Genomic DNA, 20,646 nt, shown 5'->3' with positions numbered 1-20,646 from the left:
ATGTAGTATGCAGTATGTAGTATGTAGTATGCAGTATGCAGTATGTAGTATGTAGTAAGTAGTAAGTAGTATGTAGTATGTAGTAAGTAGTAAGTAGTATGTAGTATGTAGTATGTAGTATGCAGTATGTAGTATGTAGTATGCAGTATGCAGTATGTAGTATGTAGTATGTAGTAGGCGGTTTCGAACACAGCCAAGCACTTACTGGTCAGAATGGATCTTCAAATGACGAACAAAGTTTGAAGTTATGCTAGATGCTTAACACTCAAGTCATTCAAGTCATCGTAAGTCAAGTCAAGTGCTGAGTCTTTAACTTCCAAGTCGAGTCTCAAGTCTTTTATTTTTTGTCAAGTCAAGTCACAAGTCATCAAAACAGAGACTCGAGTCGACTTGAGTCCAAGTCACAGTGACTTGAGTCCCCATCTCTGCTATATATCGATAGAAAACTAGATTATTCTTTAACAACTATTGTGAAATGAAGTTGTAGCTTCAATGCATTTATAATTTCATCTAATTTGTCCTAAATGTGTCGCCTTTAAACACCGTTGGTGCCAAACAAGAAGCTTCCTGCACACTAAAAAAGAAGTAAAATGATAAATTGCTCCGACAGCTTACACAGTAACAGTGGTGCAGTGCTTGGTCTCAAACGTTAGAGCTCGGAAAAGAGCTAAAAACTGGCTCATGAGATCCACACTGGAAAAAAATCAAAGTCTTACCAAGTATATTTGTCTCATTTCTAGTCCAAATATCTCATTACACTTAATATAAGACACAACTGCCTAACAAGTACTATTTCAGCCAGATATAGGGACTTGTTTGAAGACAATACATCTGGAATGTCTTGTTAAATGAAAAAGTTTTGAGTCACATATCATTTGAAACAAGCTTTTTAAGCTAATTTCAAGATCACTTTTAACTCAAAAGTCCTAAATATCACATTTTATTTCAAGAAATCTCGACAAGCCAATTTTCACTACTTCCATTGGCAGATTTTTTTGCTTATTTCAAGCAAAAAAATCTTTTATTTGTTGTTTTTTTTCCAGTGTGGAGACGAAAGAGACAACAACATACTCGGATAAAAATTTTACATTTTTATAGCGACTGGTCCAGCAGTAAACTCTCAGTAGGCTGAGCTGATGTTTCACATGAAACATTACGTCTAATCCAGGGATGCTGACGGGATCTTTAATCTTGGCGTCGCTGAACATCAGTTGTAACATTTGTGTAAAATCAATTAAAGACGTGTTGCACAAGTCATTCAGACGGTTTTACAACAGTCCGGGATGTGATTAAGCTTTGTTCTCGTCTTTATCGTTAGCAGCAGGAGTAAAACACCGAGAAACCTTCTAAGCCTCGTTGTGAAAAGTTTCGGACCCACTGAGCCGGGACTAAACGTCCCTCATCTTCAGCGAGCTGAGCTCGTACACGAAGCAGTGCGACTCCGCAGCTGCAGCAGCAGGAAACGGCCTCCTCCTCACCTCCTGCAGCCTCACCTGCACCTCCGTGCACAGACAGTGAGAAACAGATGAAATACAGAGGAACCCAAGCGTGGCCTGCTCGCATTATTGAGCAGATGATTATTCATGTCATCATTTCGACACGATTGGAATAGATCCTACACTGGAAAAAATGCCCCTCCAAAAATAAGTAAAAAAACAACAAATAAAAGACGTTTTTGCTTGAAAAAAGCAAAAAAAAATCTGCCAATGGAACTAGTAAAAATCGGCTTGTCAAGATTTCTTGAAATAAAATGTCATATTTAGGTATTTTGAGTTAAAAGTGATCTTGAAATTAGCTTAAAAACCTCTTCAAATGAAAAAAAAAAAGCTTGTTTCATGTGAAATATGACTCAAAATAAGATGTCTTCAAGACTTTTTCACTTAACAAGATATTCCAGATGTATTGTCTTCAAACAAGTCCCTATATCTGGCTGAAATAGTGCTTGTTAGGCAGTTGTGTCTCATATTAAGTGTAATGAGATATTTTGTCTAGAAATGAGACGAATATACTTGGTAAGATTTAGATTTTTTCCAATGTATTTTCAATATTTCTCGTGTCTTAAGATGCAGGTTTGTTCAGGGCTGCAGCCCCGGTACCAATTCAGATTCAAACGACTAAATCAATATTTGCAATTAAGCAGAGCTCTGCTTCACAATTAAAACTAATCTTTATTTAGTAAATCAATCTTCATTGATGTAAACCGAGATAAAAAAGGAGTTAAAGAGCTAATCCGGACTTTATTTACCTTGTAGCTCCTAAAAATGAGGAAACTTTCTGTTGCTCTGTACACTCTGCTGACAGTTGAGTTATGTGGGCCAAACTGGGGCCCCCTCCGCCCCCTGGAAACATCCAGTGGCATAAAACCTCAGAGCCACCAGGGGTTAGAGCATCGGTAGCACAGCTGCATTTCTTTTAATGCCAACTTCGACAGTTGGTCCAGTCTTCCTGCTCGGCTCCATAACGGTGTCCTTACTGAATCGCTGCCTTGAGAGAAATCCAACAGCATCATAAAACTCAATTAGGTCGAGTTTGTGCTTCAACTTTCTTCAAGGAACACGATTCTTCAAAAAAAAACAAAAAACAGTCAAATCTCCTCCAGTGTAAGTTTAAAGCTAATATTGGATCATATTTTACGTTTTGTAGCAATAAAGCTGAGTGTAATGTAGGCTAAAGGCAGAAAAAAACAAGCAGGTTTGGGTTTATCGACATAGAATTTAAGATATGTTGCACATTTAATTTAAAACTATGATTTATTATGCTTTTAATTGAATTTTTTTTTTCCAAACCTTGTTACCATGTAAAGATGCAGCTAATAATTATTTCCAGTACGGAATAAACCTTTTTTTAATTAATTCACTTTGATTAAAGCTGGCAAAAATTCAGATTTAAGGTGGAAAAACAATTTAAAAAAGTGGCAAGAATCTCTGCAGGACACAGGAAATAAGAATATAAAAGGCATTAAGATGCAGCTTAATTCCTAAATTACATATTTACATTAACAGATTTAAGGATCCAGTGCAGCAGCAGAAGGAAACACTGACCTTAATGTTCCTTTATTTTTGGATTCCTGAACACGAGAGAAGGAGGCAGCAGGAGAGCCAAAGATGACTGAGAAGAATTAGAGGCTGTGTTCGAAACCGCATACTTCTCCTACTACTCATACTAACTTTTTGAGTTAGTATGCGAGTTTGTGTAAGTGAGAAGTTCCCAGATGCATACTAGATTCTCCTAAATATTGGGTATGCATCATGAGGTTACTACTCATACTCAAACCAGGCTCGGACTGGCAATCTGTGCGATCGGGCAAATGCCCGGTGGGCCGGTGGCCTCCGATTTATTTATTTATTTTTTAAATATACGATTTTTAAATGTATTTATCTTGTCTACATTTGCTAGCAGCCCGTTAATGGCCATGTGGCTCGTAATGTATTGTATTCATTTTTGGGGGGATTGCACAGACCTTGCCTCTTCAGGACAAGTTCAGAAGCAGGTGCGTGTTACGATTGCGCCCCCTGCCCCCATCCCTCAAGTGGATCTGTCCATACCGCCATTAGGCATCATCTATGTTTCACTTAAAAATGATCAGAGTAGGCTAAATTATTGTGGAGGACTACAGAGGCTCCAAGAACAGGAAAGGGGGAGCGGAGAAGATCCGCGAAAAAAAGCAAAAAGCCCTTCAGGCCGACGCTGCCAAATGTTTTAAAATAGACAATTGGTTTGCTGCTGCCAGTTGTAGTGCCGCTAGTGTTAGTGCTAGTGGAAGTAGCCACCACAGCTATGACAAAAACGTTGCTGGAGATGTCACCCCAGGGCCAACTGAAGAAAGATATTGTGTCGGGTCGGAGGATAGGCCTACTGACGATAAGCAGGAACATGAAGAGGTTGAGGGCAAGGAGATAAAGGACATTTTAGGACCTAAAGGTGACGTTCATGCTAGCACTTCTAGTGAAGCTAACGTTAGTTCAGAGAGGATTCCAGCCGTGGCTCAGCCTGACGGAGGTGTGTGGTGGTCGGTAGCTACGCCCCTTGTCATGTTGTCAGGTTGAAATGTTTCATCATACCACACAGACACAACCGGCGAGTGTTTAATAAGTTAAACTTACACTGGTCTCCTTTGTCTGCGGCGCTCTGCTCTCCTTTCTTCCTTCATGAAATGAAAAAGTATCACCTGCGCTCGACCCTTCGTCTCCTGACTCTCTCTGTGAGCTCTTCCAGCCTCGATGTTAGACGCCTGATGTGATCGTCCATGATTAATATCACCATCATGCAGACCATGAACACGGTGGCCTCCCCGCTCTCCATGTTAGCTTCTTGGTGGTGTTTTTTTTTCTCTCCTTACTTTTAGGGTTTTGTTTTGTTTTGTTTTGTTGTTGAATGTGGCGCTAAACGGCTAACGTAACACGTCACTGACGCAGACGGCTGCGCGCGGCGCAAAGTCCCGACCTGGTCCCGACTCATGTGCGAATGCAGACTGAAACAGTTCCGCTGGGGAAGGACAGTTATCAGAACGAAATTCGAGTAGGACAGTTCTGATAACTGCGTTCTTAGAACGGCTCTGTCCGAAAGCGGCTTATGTTGTATGTAGTATGCAGTATGTAGTATGCAGTATGTAGTATGTTGTATGCAGTATGTAGTATGTAGTATGCAGTATGTAGTATGCAGTGTGTAGTGTGCAGTATGTAGTATGTAGTGTGCAGTATGTAGTGTGCAGTATGCAGTATGTAGTATGCAGTATGCTGTATGCAGTATGTAGTATGCAGTATGCAGTGTGCAGTATGTAGTATGTAGTATGCAGTATGCAGTATGTAGTGTGCAGTATGTAGTGTGTAGTATGTAGTGTGTAGTATGCAGTATGTAGTATGCAGTATGTAGTATGTTGTATGCAGTATGTAGTATGTAGTATGCAGTATGTAGTATGCAGTGTGTAGTGTGCAGTATGTAGTATGTAGTGTGCAGTATGTAGTGTGCAGTATGCAGTATGTAGTATGCAGTATGCTGTATGCAGTATGTAGTATGCAGTATGCAGTGTGCAGTATGTAGTATGTAGTATGCAGTATGCAGTATGTAGTGTGCAGTATGTAGTGTGTAGTATGTAGTGTGTAGTATGCAGTATGTAGTATGCAGTATGTAGTATGCAGTATTTAGTATGTTGTATGCAGTATGTAGTATGTAGTATGCAGTATGTAGTATGCAGTGTGTAGTGTGCAGTATGTAGTATGTAGTGTGCAGTATGCAGTATGTAGTATGCAGTATTTAGTATGTTGTATGCAGTATGTAGTATGTAGTATGCAGTATGTAGTATGCAGTGTGTAGTGTGCAGTATGTAGTATGTAGTGTGCAGTATGTAGTAGGCAGTATGTAGTATGTAGTATGTTGTATGCAGTATGTAGTATGTAGTATGCAGTATGCAGTGTGCAGTATGTAGTATGTAGTATGCAGTGTGTAGTGTGTAGTATGTAGTGTGTAGTATGTAGTGTGTAGTATGTAGTATGCAGTATGCAGTATGTAGTATGCAGTGTGCAGTATGTAGTATGTTGTATGCAGTATGTAGTATGCAGTATGTAGTATGCAGTGTGTAGTGTGCAGTATGTAGTATGTAGTATGCAGTGTGTAGTATGTAGTATGTAGTATGTAGTGTGTAGTATGTAGTATGTTGTATGTAGTATGTTGTATGCAGTATGCTGTATGCAGTATGTAGTATGCAGTATGTAGTATGCAGTATGTAGTATGCAGTATGCAGTATGTAGTATGCAGTATGTAGTGTATAGTATGTAGTATGCAGTATGTAGTATGCAGTATGTAGTATGTAATATGTTGTATGTATTATGTAGTATGCAGTATGTAGTGTGTAGTATGTAGTATGCAGTATGCAGTATGTAATATGTTGTATGCAGTATGTAGTATGTAGTATGCAGTATGCAGTATGTAGTATGCAGTATGTAGTATGTAGTATGCAGTATGCAGTATTTAGTATGCAGTATGTAGTATGCAGTATGTAGTATGCAGTATGCAGTATGAAGTATGTAGTATGTAGTATGCAGTATGTAGTATGCAGTATGTAGTATGCAGTATGTAGTATGCAGTATGCAGTATGTAGTATGCAGTATGTAGTATGTAGTATGCAGTATGCAGTATGCAGTATGTAGTATGCAGTATGTAGTATGTAGTATGCAGTATGTAGTAGTATGCAGTATGTAGTATGCAGTATGGTGTATGTAGTATGTAGTATGCAGTATGTAGTATGCAGTATGCAGTATGTAGTATGCAGTATGTAGTATGCAGTATGCAGTATGGTGTATGTAGTATGTAGTATGCAGTATGTAGTATGTAGTATGCAGTATGTAGTATGCAGTATGCAGTATGTATTATGTAGTATGCAGTATGTAGTATGCAGTATGTAGTATGTAGTATGCAGTATGTAGTATGCAGTATGCAGTCTGTAGTATGCAGTATGTAGTATGCAGTATGTTGTATGTAGTATGTAGTATGCAGTATGTAGTATGCAGCATGCAGTATGCAGTATGTAGTATGCAGTATGCAGTATGCAGTATGTAGTATGCAGTATGTAGTATGCAGTATGCAGTATGCAGTATGCAGTATGTAGTATGCAGTATGTAGTATGCAGTATGTAGTATGCAGTATGCAGTATGTAGTATGCAGTATGCAGTATGTAGTATGCAGTATGTAGTATGCAGTATGCAGTATGTAGTATGCGGTTTCGAACACAGCCAGAGAAAGAGGAGCCTGATGGGAAGGTCCTCTGCCGACATGAAGGTGGTGAGCTGGAATTGATCCCAACAGATTTAAAGAACAGGCTTGCTCACGGGGGCAGAGTTCACATCACACACACAGTCCTGCACATTTCAGTCAATTAAACCTTCTTTTGTGCCAGATCCGTGCGCCTTCCTGCACCCGACCTCGCTACTGTACATTCATGCACACCACAACTCTGCTCACAGACACCTGAAGGCTTTAATATACACCAGAAAGAGACCACAAAGGCCTTCACACACATGTAGACGCACCAGAACCCCCAGTAAGAACCGAAGAATGAGCCTGTAATCTGGAGGCTTCTCCACCACTGAGGCGTCTTATCATGTGGCTGAGTTTGTTTCCTCTAAAGCTCAGTGCATCGATCGGCGCTGATGCAGCTGCCGGCGGCACTGGGACGAGGTTTGTGTGTGTGTGGGGGGGGGTGGGGGGTGGGCTCTTTGCAGGATAGCAGCCAACCAAATCAAACAGGCTTACTGGTCGAGGTCTGGCACTGGGAAAAAAAAAGAGAAATCAATATGCTCAGCAATCCATTTACTGGGAGCTGGGCCCTCAGAGTGCAGATCAACCTGCACTGTGTGTGAGCGCTTGTGTGAAAACGTGCGTAGGCGTGTGGGCTGCAGAGCAGAGGCCGTGCTTATAAACAACATCTTTCCTCCGTCATGAACGTCGACCTAAAATGACAACAGTGAGTCTATTTCACCTGAATCCTCTGAGCATTTCATCAATAAAAGCCTGTGAGCAACAGACTTTTACAAAATAAAAGCCTGTGAGCAACAGACTTTTACAAAATAAAAGCCTGTGAGCAACAGACTTTTACAATAATAGAATAAATAATAAAACAGGGGTGGTCCGTGGCGTGGTGGGTTGAGCATGTGCCCCGTTTTTAAATTTAAAAAAAAAAATGTATTAAAATTTTTAAAAAAATTAAAAAAATTGAAAAGTTTTTTTTAAATAAATAAATAAAACCTGTGTTAATAATAATAATAAACGAGCCCTAAAATACACATATTCAGATGTAAAGTTGCGGAAATCGTGCGCGAAAACAAAGAGGGTTCAAGCTGCTGGGAGAAAAATTTGTTTGTCCAACCTGTTTGATTGACAGCTGGGAAAGCCAAGTGTTGTCCAGCATCTCCTTTCGCTGGGGGGGCGGGGCGTCCCGGACCCTCAGGAACAGGTCATGGGCTTGGAGGCCGCAGTGCTGACAGGCGCCTTGCTCCGCCTCCAACACCTGGGCGCGCATGTACGTCTGGCTGGAGCGCAGCTGGAACTCATCCTGGCATCTGTGGGTCAGAATGAGTGGAACTCACCGCTTTATACCCTAATATGACCGTACGGAACAGGAACCAAGCAGAGAAGGTTCAGATTTACGTCCACGGCTTTCAGTTTAACCCTACCTGTGGCTACAGAATCGAGTATCCCACGCCCCACCGGCGGTAGGGCAGCCCTGCTGGCAGGAGAGGCACAGAGGGACACCCCGAGCATCCACAGCCTGCAGATAACCCGGCTCTGATGGAGGCTGCTTATCTGCTCCCTCGCCGGACCGCTGGTGCTCCCTGCACAGAGAGCGAGACGGACAAAGAAATCCATTCCGTGCACTTAAAAGAAAACGAGTGGCTGCTCGAGCTTATCTCAGATGGAGAGTTCAGACCAAAGGCATCATCGCTTCAAAGATACGAACACCAGTCAACAGGTCATCGACAGACCATATGAATTCTCACTGGGCTTAAAACACAACAATGTTTGAACTGCAGCACTTCGGGCGTTTAAGATTGAATATGAATAATTAATAATTTAAATTAACTCGTTTTTCAGGTGATTTCACACAAATGGAAACAAGGCAACTGGACTTCTTTTTCTTGATTCTTGACGACCTTTCAGCTCTCATCCGAAAAAGGCTTCTTCAGTCCAGTTTCCCTTCTTCAAGCTCTTAGATTTACTTTCACAACTTTAAGGATTACCATAGACCAGAGATACTCATTGTGCGGCTCCTCAAGCTCCAATTGGTGGCTCGCACTCACATAGTAGCTCATAACAATATGGTAACAATAACAATACATTTTTTAAATAACACACAGCAAATACTGCACAGTATTAAGCATTTTTATTACGTTTGCATTTTTGTAGTATTAGGTATTTTTATTAAGTATTAATTAAGGCTTAATGGTGTTTCCTAAAGGGGGCTCTGTTAAACCTGGCAACGCAGCCCGCTTAAACCACCATCACACCTCGCAGAGCACGCTAGCTCCTTTAGCCAGCGCGAGATGCAGGCACAATGGGTCGGTTTTTAATTAAAAAAGGGCAAAAACCAGCACAAAAACCATGCTCATCCTGAATGTCTCACTATGATTACAACAACAAACTACAAATACAACATAAAGAAAGTCAAGGGCATGCATGCCAGCTTCCGCTCATCCCAGTATTAAAGGTAAATATGGTCTTATTTGAAAACGTATTGGCTGTGTTGTTTCTTTTTTTATGGGATGTTTTATATGTAGAAATGCAAAAGGGGACTTTAGTATGTTGTGGTAAAAGTGGCTCTTCCCTTGATTTTGCTGCCAATGTGGCTCTTGTGAAAACAATAGTGAGCATCACTGAACTAGACGGTAAAGCTTTTACCTCTTGGTGACGTCTCCATTCCTTCTCACAACACTTAAAAGATGCTAAATATCGAAGAGTTTTATGGGTTCATCTGTCGCATCCTTCTTTCTGAGTATGTTGAACCGTCTCTCTTCTTCTTCCTCAGTCCTGCCTCTAATGTCTGCATCATGTGGTTTTGTCCTAGCAAAAGATGGGTTCTTGAAGGCATGATATATGTTGCTGTAAAATCTCTGTGATGGCAGCTTTAATGCTGAAAAGCTCAGAGGTGGAAATGAGTTTTGCCAGGAGCTCTCAGTCTGGATGCTCCTTTGGCTCTTTGCTCCATTTCTTCCAACAAAGATCCTGAACACTGATGGCTCTGACCACAGCACACGTTTCCACCGTGTGACGCTCCATCCCAGACGCCTCCGAGCCCAGAGAAGTGGACCAGGTTAAAATCACCAGAGATCACAGGTGTCCAGCTCAGGCTCGCCCCTTTACACACTGAAAATCCTAGACAAAGTCTTTTAATGATATTCTGCACAGTAGGAGGAGGCAGAGATGCAAATCTCTTCCAATCTTTCTCTGAGGATCATTGTTTTTAAACACTTCATGGAGATCCTCTGCCCATCTGGTCCTCAAAAACTCAGCCGAATCATGGTTAGAATCACCTGTTTACGTCACCATTTTAAAACTAAATCATACTTTTTTTTAATCCTCGTTATTAGCCCTAAATTGTTCACAATGTGTTGCAGGTCTGAAATTCAAAAACGATTAGAAAAAATATCAAATATCTTGAGATCATGTTGGCTGTAATGAAATAAAAGTCAAAGTAAATGTAAGAATCACAGCTTTCTGTTGTTGTTGTTGTTGTTGTCCGATCTTTATCCGATTTAAGGCTGTAAATCCTGCACATCGTAAAGGGGAAGTTCGTTTTTTTTTTTTTTAAACCTGGGACTTATTTCTGGCATAAAATACGTTCATCTACTCACCGATAACAGTTGGTTCTGTCTTTATTTCACCAATACCTAAAGCCGATACTTTTTAGCTCCCGATAGCCCCCGATAACAACAACAGGGCAGCTCTGAGCTAACAGTGCAATAGTACACGTTCATTCATTCATTGGTCTTAAAGTATTGGTGAAATAAAGACAGATAATGCCTTATTTAGAGGCTGTGTTGTCTCTGTTCTCTCCTGTTATATGCATATACGCGGATCTGGAGTGATCTAAATATCTCCAGAAGGACGCCGACTAGGATTGTAACGATGCGCTTTTTTCACCTCCGATACCGAGATCTGAGGTTTAGTATCGGCCGATACTGATACAGGAAAAAACAGCGCAGAATTATGGTAACAAACGGTAAGTTTCACTGTGTGGAAAAGGCTGGGATCCTTCATTTGTACAAGGCAACATCAGACTTGACTTAAACATTTCTTACCTATTTTTTCTAAAAACAAATAAACAAATATAAATATACTGAATTACTAATTTGTTTAATAATTGCAAAACAATCTGAACCATAAAAATATAACAAGTGTAACTGGTTCAGTCGGTGCAATTAGGGATTCAAAATCCAAAATATTAAATGATAAAGGAGCTGAAATTGAGGAAAAAACAACAGCTTCACTAGCTTGGTTGGTAGACTTTCAAAATAAATAGCAAGTAGCTCTTTATATAGGTTAGTAAAAATGGGAATTAAACATCCATTACAAAAGCATCTGAACAAACAAATAGCTTCTCTAGCTTAGTAAAAACTAACAAAATATCATCCCAAAGTAACAGGTTTTTTCACCACTAGAGGGCGCAGAAGGCCCTTGGATGAATGCCAATACTGGACAAGACCACGGGGAATTTTTTTTTATTTAAAAATAAATAAATCGGCCGATACGGATCGGCCCATTGTCACGATACCCAATCTCGAATTTTCTTCGATATCCGATCCACATATCGGATCGGTGCATCCCTAACGCCGACTTTCACCAAACTGTTATCAGCGAGTAGATGAAAGTATTTTTTTATTTTTTGCCAAATATCTTTATAGTTTATACAAACAGCTTAAACATTTTGTAACACATGTCAACAGTGGGACTGTAAGACATTGGCCCTCATTTATCAAACTTGCGTAAGACGAAAAACGTGCGTAGGTCGTGTGTACGTTCTTTTCTGCGCAAAGGTTGGCATTTATCAAATCCATCGTGAGCGCAGGAAAGATGAAATCGCCACGACAGGTCTGAGGCCGTGTACACACTTTTCCATTTTGACTTGCGGCGACTGCAATACAGCAGCGTCACTAGTGCGTGCCTCAGGAGTCGCAACAAATCCCTTGGTTAAAAATACAGACTTATCACTTTAAAGAAGGCCCATGTTTTATTTGACTTCAACATAAAACATAAAAGCAAATTAAATAAATTAAACAAGTACAACTCCGTAATTGGAAGAGTGATGGCTCATTATTCAACCGTGCACCCTCACACCGAACAGGAGAGGCGCTTTAACACTGCGCATTCGCGCACGCGTGCCACTGTGGAGAGGTGTAGAGGGCTCCTAAAGCTGGATCTGTCTCTCGGCTGCGGGGGGAACCCTATACGCCCGAAAAGGTATGCAATATTATTATTGCATGCGGGGATCTCCATAACATTGCCCAAAAAAAATAGAGTGCCATTTCCAGATGTACATCCAGAGGACCCCGCACCCAGAGATCCCTACCACCAGCCTGCACAGCCAAGAGCGCTCAGGAGGAGAGAGGAACGTATTCAGCTATTCTGACTTTTGGTAAGCATTCTGTTATTCAAGGAAAAAAGAAAGGAGAACAAGGATTTCTTTCAGCATTTATTCTGTGACTTCAGTGTTTCATTTATGTCTTTCAATGTACTGTCGATAGATTGCATGGTGTGTGTTAAAGCCATCATCCACTTCACGATCTCTGTTTGTCTTTCTAGGACCTCTGTGGTTAACACGGCTGGCCGGTGTGATGCTGCAGACCGGGGGGCAGAGGCAGAGGCAGAGGCTTCGGATGTTGACGGGCCGCGTATTCGTTGCGCGGGTCAGATTGCCCAGATGCCACTTCGGATTCATCTGTGAATGAAAAATATTAGTTTGATTAGGAACCCCAGTTGTGTTGAAAATCAAAGCAACTGTTTTATTTAAACGTCTTGGGTGTGCAGTCATTCTTACCATTCTCGAGCTCTAGCATGGGCGCATCAGTGTCAAGTTTCCCTGGCACGCCTGATGAGGACGTAGCTCCGATCACGCCAGCCACCCTCTCCTCCAAGGCACTCAAATCCAAACCTGGATCCCCCCCCCCCGACGCAGCATGTCACGTTTGTGACATGCTGCGTCGGAGAGCTGCGACCTTCTTTTTTGGCCAATTTCATATCGGACCACTTCTTCCTGATCTTACTGGAGAAAAAGTAAAACATCGCTCAATTTTAGATTTCATTTAATCTGGAGTTTATCACATTTTATTGACCATCACAGTAGGGGAAAATACATACCTCGTCCGGTCTGCGATTTACATCGCCGACGCTGTTGACAGCCGTCCCAGCTGTCAACGCTGTTGGCAGCGTTTCTTTGCCGCCTTTCGTCTATCCATGTCGCAAATTCTAGAGGTGCGGCCTCTCAGCCCCCTTTTGTAGAAGGCGTGGTTAGGATCATTACGATGGATTTCAGCCACCGGATTTATCAACAGCCGCTCGGTCATACGATGGGATTGGTGTGGTACGCATGTTCTGTAAATCTCACTTGAGCCTCTGCGTACGACGAGTTCTCCGCTCATATCTACGATGCTTTCTACGACGGCTTGATAAATGAGGGCCATTGCGTTTAAGTTTAAAACACAACCCAAACCTAAACAACTGTGAGCCTCTCTCAGTCTTAAGCCCAATTCGCACGGGATAAGTATTACCTATGGACCCCCCGTAATTCGGAATAATTGCGGAGAATGTCTGAGTTCTTAGTCCTGTGCGAATGCGCCATGTCCGTGATTTGTGGGGTAATAATTCCGCCGCGAATTACCTACTGTATTTCGGCGAAACACAGACGTCCTGTGGTAATTTAAGTCCCGTCTGAACGCACACCTGTGTGTTCAACCTATGTGTACAACCAGGTACAACGGGGCAAAACAGGAAGTTACGACAATTACGGAATATCCGCTCATGATGTCTGTGATTTCAGTAAATTACAGACTTTTGCTTGTCCCGTCCGAATGCGCCACAAAAAATTACAGAGGTGCGGGGGTAGATGCGAATTACCAGTGATCCATAGGTAATACTTATCCCGTGCGAATTGGGCTTTAATCGTAATGAAACCCATACAAAGTCTATACATCATCTCCATTTCGAAATATCAAATTTAAGTGTTTATAAACCACAAGACATCGAGAACTGCAGTGGATATCCTCAGTCACACGTTAAGATGAACGTATTTTATGCCAGAAATAAGGTCCAGCTTTAAAAAAGAAAACCTTACTTCCCCTTTAATTCTGGCTAAATAGAAACAAACCTTGATGAGCAACATGAAGGGGAAAGTTGAGTCGACTATGATGTGACTGCACTGCTCCTGTGGTGGAATTAATGCTGCTAAATTTGACCTAAACATCTCAAAACAATTGAATGTTGATGGCACAAGTTGATGATAAATAAACTTCTAACAAGGTGAAAACTTCGATGTGCCGACAGAAGATGAAGAATTATTCTACGCATTAGAAAATGTGATGCATAAAGAAATCAAAATGCCACAAAAAAATCTTCATTTTTTTTTATGTGTTTTTCATTCATCTGCAGCGCCTGCTGCCCTTTCTGTACGAAACCCAAATATTAACCTTGACTCAGAAATGAATCAGTTCGTAATCAGTTTAAAGGATGTGTGGGAGAATTTCTGCATCAATAAAACACAATTCAATACAAATACTTCTGCAACAAAAATAAATCTATGTGTGCTTCTGCAAGCACAAAGTTTGTAGACAGATCTCTACCTTCGCAGATCTCCTGAACATTTCAAATGTGCATGTTTGTCCTTTTGGCAGAGGACAGCAGATCTGGGCCACTGCCATGTTATCCCAGCGGGGCGCTCGAGCCACGTTGGAGGGGACAGATGGACTAAATTTGCTTTCCCCACGGTTTGCAATTCAGATAAACAGAAAGAGGAACAAAGATCCAAACAGACTAAGCACAACAGAGGGAAATTCAATCGCTGAAATGGAGAACAAAACCTGCTATAAAAAGGAACCTAGCTGCTTCAAAGTTAAGAAGATACCAAAAAAAATTGGAAGCACCAAGAGACAAATGCTGTGCCAGCACTGTCGAGTGGATGAAAGAGACAGAAATAGATGATTTTACTGGCGTGCCCAAACTGTGAATGGCGCAAACGTGCTACTTTGGAAAACTTTCCCGAGTCATATATTGTTTTCCGGAGCCTGTGAAATTATGAAGCCATTTATCCTTAAAATCATTTTAATGAATGGAGGTTTGTGGTTAAATTTCAGACGATTTCAAACCGCTGAAAAATACAACACACATTTAAATTCATGCAGGAAAACGAGCACGCTCGCAGCTCCGCGTCTCAGCATGGGGTAACTCACTGAAAATTCATACTTCAAACCCCAGAAATAATGCAACATGCCTTCAGCAAACAGCGCACAGCGTGCTAATGTTTACACCTCCGCTCATCTCTGATGCTGCGAACCAAAGGAAACCAAAATGAAGAAAGGGATCCGGGAAGTCCAGCTGTCAATCCACAGAGTGCTCGCTCACCATTGATCTCACGGCAGATTCTGCTTCATAAAATGTAATTTGTTGCTTCCTGAGGACAGCGAGCTGATTCACAGCTCTAATATTTGTTTTATTAAAGCTCTGATTTATGCCACGAGGCAGCATTGCCACCGCTTGAAACAGGTAAAATACCCCAACACCGTTACTTGTAGAGCACAAATCAAAGTGCTTTACAGCTAATCAAACAATCATTAAGATAGATGACAGATCTGTGTGCTCCCTGAGCTCTAAATCTGGTGTTTTTAACGCTGCATCTTGGTTTTTGGGCGAATCCAACAATGTTAAAAACCACACAGAGTGACAAAGTCATCTTTGATGATGCACAAAGCTATAAATCTGTTGGTCTTGTTCACCTCCCAGAGGTTTAAAACCAAACAGTTGTTAGCTACTGTTACTGCTAGCTGCTTAGCAACAATATCACATGATTAAGCAGTAAAACGTCTACATACATAAACTCGCCAGCGTACAATAGATGGCATTGACACTTTAACTACAATGTCACTTTAATCACAATGTCATTTTAATTTTATCGACGCCTTATTTTTTTAATTTTATTTTATATATATATATATATATATATATATATATACATATATATATATTTTTTATTTTTTTATTTATTTACTAAATATTATTATTATTTTTTTTTTTTTTACTTAATATTTTATTTATTTATTTTTTTGTAACCCCCTTTTGTGTTTTAATTTTCTTTGTGATTCCATTTTCTTGCTCTTCTTTTAATGTACCGCTCTTCGCCCTTCTAATTGCCCTTCGGGGATAAATACATTTTTTTTTTTTTCTGATTTCTGATTATGATTCTGATTAAGAGCTATAAAATCACTGATACGAAGGAAAGACTCATGGTAACACTCTTGTTCCTGTTTGGCTTCTTACGTACCAAGATGGCCAGCTTGGATGGTTCAATTTGTGGAGCACAATTCATACACAAGGCAATTCAAAGTGCTTTACAGCTAATCCAGCTATTCAAATAATCATTAATTAATTAATTTAAAAGTGAAGCGTGCAGATAAAATACTTTCAGGTGTCATATGCACAGCTAAATAGAACTGTTTTCAGCCTGGATTTAAACATTGTCAAAGTTGAGGCCTGTCTCACATCTTCTGGAAGACTGTTCCAGATGTTAGGAGCATAAAACTGAGACGCAGCCTCAGCTTGTTTAGTCCTGACTCTGGGCCCCAGCAGGAAACCCCTCCCTGAGGCAGGAGACCCCTCCTTGAGGCAGGAGACCCCTCCCTGGGACAGGAGAACCCTCCCAGAGGCAGGAGACCCCTCCCTGGGGCAGGAGAACCCTCCCAGAGGCAGGAGACCCCTCCCAGAGGCAGGAGACCCCTCCCTGGGGCAGCAGACCCCTCCCAGAGGCAGGAGACCCCTCCCAGAGGCAGCAGACCCCTCCCTGGGGCAGCAGACCCCTCCCAGAGGCAGCAGACCCCTCACTGAGGCAGCAGACCCCTCCCTGGGGCAGCAGACCCCTCCCAGAGGCAGCAGACCCCTCACTGAGGCAGCAGACCCCTCCCAGAGGCAGCAGACCCCTCACTGAGGCAGCAGACCCCTCCCAGAGTCAGGACTCGAGCAGCAGCGTTCTGGATGTACTGCAGCTGTCTTACAGCCCGTTTAGAGAGCCCAGTGAGCAGGCCGTTAAAGGAGTCTAACCTGCTGGAGACAAACGCATGGCTCAGTCTCTCTAAGTCTGGTTTAGACACTATTCCTTTGATTCTGCCAATGTTATTTAGATGGTAATAAGCTGCTCATGTTACTGATTTACTAATAGAAAACTGTAGATCCAAGTGTCAAATTCCTCATTTCAATAAAGCTGCCGCCTGTTTTAAGCAAAGGCCCGACAGTCGAGTAAAAAGTTTTATAAATCAGGACATCAAAGGCTCAGAGTCATCACCAGGTTTTAAAGGGATAGTTTGCCTCTTTTGACATGAAGCTGTATGACATCACATATTAGCAACATCATTTATGAACATTTTCTTACCCCCTGCTGCGTCCTGTGAGCCTCGTTTTGGCGTTGATGAAGGTAGTCCGGCTAGTTGGCTGGGGCTTAAAAAATACAGCGTTTTGCTTCTCAAAACAATATGTGTTCAACAGAGTAATACATTTGTATCACAAAATCGTTCTCCAGGAAAAAGTCAGACCTCACAATCGCTTGGCCCTATTTTCTCTCCCTTCGTATCACTGCCTGCTGTGCAGACCGAGCAGCAAACGGCATTACCAGGTTTTAACAGTCATCGGTGAGTAGATGAACGTATTTTATGCCAGAAATAAGGTCCAGGTTTAAAAACAAAGAACTTCCCCTTTAAGATGTGCAGGATTGACAGCCTTAAATCGGATAAAGATGGGGGACAGTCAGGAATAAACCAAAAATGTCAAAACAACAACAGAAAGCTGGGATTCTTACACTTACTTTGACTTTTATTTCATTACAGCCAACAAGCCGGACTACCTTCATCAACGCCAAAACGAGGCTTGAACTCTGCTCACAGGACGCAGCAGGGGGTAAGAAAATGTTCATAAATGATGTTGCTAATATGGGATGTCATACAGCTAAAGAACGTCCCTCAAAGTTATTACTAAATGTGGTTCATGGGGTGGATTTCTGGGTTTTTGGTGAATAAATAATAACATGGTGTGATATGTCATGAACTGCTGCTTGTTTGATGTTGTATTCACCTGATTTTAAGAGCTGGTAAGGACCAGATGATTCAACATGTGAAAAAGAGGGTCTATGGCGCCTATGGCTGCACGATTCGAGCTCTTCCAAAAATGATAGAAACACAAACTCCTATGATATTTCAGATAATCACCAGCTCTGCCGACCACATAGTGATTTTACAAGAAAAATATTGGAGAACATATTTATTGCTTGTTACCTAATGACCTCTCGAGTTGTTTCAAGAGGATTTATTGCCGTGGAATTAGACAAATTGATCATCTCTGCTCACGGTAAGCTGGGCTAAACACTCCCTCTCAATGCTTTATTAGTTATCACATTAAACTTTTAATCTTTTCAACTAATGCCGAGCAAGAATTGTCGGTGTAACATTTGATAAATGTGCTTTACAGCAAAGATGCTCATTGCGCGGCTCACACTCGCATAGTAGCTAATAACAATATGGTAACAATAACAATACATTTTTTCAAATAACATACAGCGAATACTGCACAGTATTAAGTATTTTTATTAAGTTTGCGTTTTTGTAGTATTAAGTATTTGTATTAAGTATTAATTAAGGCTTAATGGTGTTTCCTAAAGGGGGCTCTGTTAAACCTGGCAACGCAGCCCGCTTAAACCACCGTAACACTTGACCGCAGAGCACGCTAGCTCCTTTAGCCAGCGCGAGATGCAGGCACAATGGATCGGTTTTTAACTAAAAAAGGGCAAAAACCAGCACAGAAACCATGCTCATCCTGAATGTCTCACTATGATTACAACAACAAACTACAAATGCAACATGAAGAAAGTCAAGGACATGCACACCAGCTTCCACTCATCCCAGTATTAAGGTAAATGTGGTTATAATTGAAAATGTATTGGCTGTGTTGTCTCTTTTTTGTGGGATGTTTTATATGTAGAAATTTCCCTCCCTTTTCTTTTGTTGAACATGTTCCTCACACTCTAAAATGTGCCAACCAGCACACAAAAAGCTGCGAGTTGATCAGAAGCGCAGCGCCCTTCAGGCCACTTCACGGGTGTTTGAACGCACACCGGTGTCCTCTTCGCTCGTGTGTACATGTGTGCACGAGTTTGGTTTCCATAGCGATGCCGCCTCCTGGGGCGAGTTGGCCGATGCATCTAAACGGGGTAGATTGTATTATGGTCTATATTTACTGTACTAACACACTCAGCGGGCCTCTCGCCTCAGCCACGAGGCACATACGGATCGCCATGGAGACGGCTGAAGGAGAGAAAAATGAAAACAGTCGTTGAAATCGTCTGAGGAGACAAAAACCGGACCGGATCTGCGAGCTATCAGAACACCAACTGTGCTGAAAGCAAATAATAACACTTTTAAGGTAAGAAATGGACAAAGATTCGATTATGAAAGATGTTATTCTAGACTTTAAAGACCTGAGGGCGGTGTGACCTTTCCTGGCCCCGAACATCCACCCACGTTTTCTCCCTTGCACCAACCTCTCTGCAGCAGGTGGAGTCAGCGAAGAGGCCGACCTCCTTCTGGTGAAGAAGTTCTCCTTGGTGACCACTCGGACGCTGCCTCCCTCCTCCTGGGCCCTGCACAGGGAGGCCTGGGCCACCTCCTCCCTCCCCAGGTACCTGTAAAACGGGAGAAAAATCGGGCTGATTTTATCAGAATCACCTGTTCACCATTTTAAAACTAAATCATACTTTTTTTTAACCTTATTAGCCCTAAATTGTTCAAATGCCAACTTTTTTTTTGGAATCAACAATTAGAAAAAATATCAAATATCTTGAGATCATGCACTGGAAATAAATCAAAGTCTTACCAAGTATATTTGTCTCATTTCTAGTCTCAGTACACTTAATATAAGACACAACTGCCTAACAAGAACTATTTCAGCCAGATATAGGGACTTGTTTGAGTCGGATTTCATATGAAACAAGCTTTTTTTTTTTACATTTGAAGAGGTTTTTAAGCTAATTTCAAGATCACTTTTATCTCAAAAGTCCCAAATATCACATCTTATTTCAAGAAATCTTGACAAGCCGACTTTCACTAGTTCCATTGGCAGATTTTTTGCTTATTTCAAGCAAAAACGTCTTTTATTTGTTGGTTTTTTTTAACTTATTTTTGGAGGGGCATTTTGAAATAAAAGTCAAAGTAAATGTAAGAATCTCAGCGTTCTGTTGTTGTTTTTTACATTTTTGGTATATTTCTGACTGTCCTATCTTTATCCGATTTAAGGCTGTAAATCCTGCACATCTTAAAGGGGAAGTTCGTTGTTCTTTTTTAAACCTGGACCTTATTTCTGGCATAAAATACGTTCATCTACTCACCGATAACAGTTTGGTGAAAGTCGGCATCTTTCGGACACTATTTCGATCACTCAGATCGGCGTATATCCAGATAACAGGAGAGAACAGGGCAGAGACAATACAGCCTCTACCTGTAAATAAATAAGGCTTTATTTCACCAATACTTTAAGCCGATACTTTTTAGCTCCCGATAACAATAACACAGCAGCTCTGAGCTCAATAGTACGCGTTCATTCATTCATTGGTCTTAAAGAATTGGTGAAATAAAAACAGATAATGCCTTATTTAGAGGCTGTGTTGTCTCCGTATGGATATACGAGAATCTCCAGTGATCTAAATATCTTCCGAAGGACGCCGACTAGGATAGCAACGATGCGCTTTTTTCACCTCCGATACCGAGATCTGAGGTTTAGTATCGGCTGATACAGAAAAACAGCTCAGAATTATGGTAACAAACGGTGAGTTTCATCGTGTGGAAAAGACTGGGATCCTTCTTTTGTGCAAGGCAACATCAGACTTGACTTAAACATTTCTTTCCTATTTTAAAA

General features: G+C 41.3%; 1 protein-coding gene across 1 annotated transcript in view; it reads right to left on the bottom strand.

Moving 5' to 3' along the window:
• The window catches only part of zranb3 (zinc finger, RAN-binding domain containing 3), a 148,656-nt gene that overhangs the window by 4,189 nt on the left and 123,821 nt on the right, over positions 1-20,646 (bottom strand). Inside the window, exons 18-20 of the mRNA XM_075477837.1 lie at positions 19,277-19,417; positions 8,169-8,327; positions 7,862-8,054 (exon numbers count right to left, since the gene is read on the bottom strand). Of these exons, the coding sequence (XP_075333952.1) occupies positions 7,862-8,054; positions 8,169-8,327; positions 19,277-19,417 (493 nt within the window). The remainder of the gene's footprint in view (positions 1-7,861; positions 8,055-8,168; positions 8,328-19,276; positions 19,418-20,646) is intronic.

This window comes from Odontesthes bonariensis, chromosome 11 (assembly GCF_027942865.1).
Source record: "Odontesthes bonariensis isolate fOdoBon6 chromosome 11, fOdoBon6.hap1, whole genome shotgun sequence".
Lineage (NCBI taxonomy): Eukaryota > Metazoa > Chordata > Actinopteri > Atheriniformes > Atherinopsidae > Odontesthes > Odontesthes bonariensis.
Note: the sequence above shows the minus strand (reverse complement) of the source record. Positions and strands in the feature narration are given on the sequence as shown.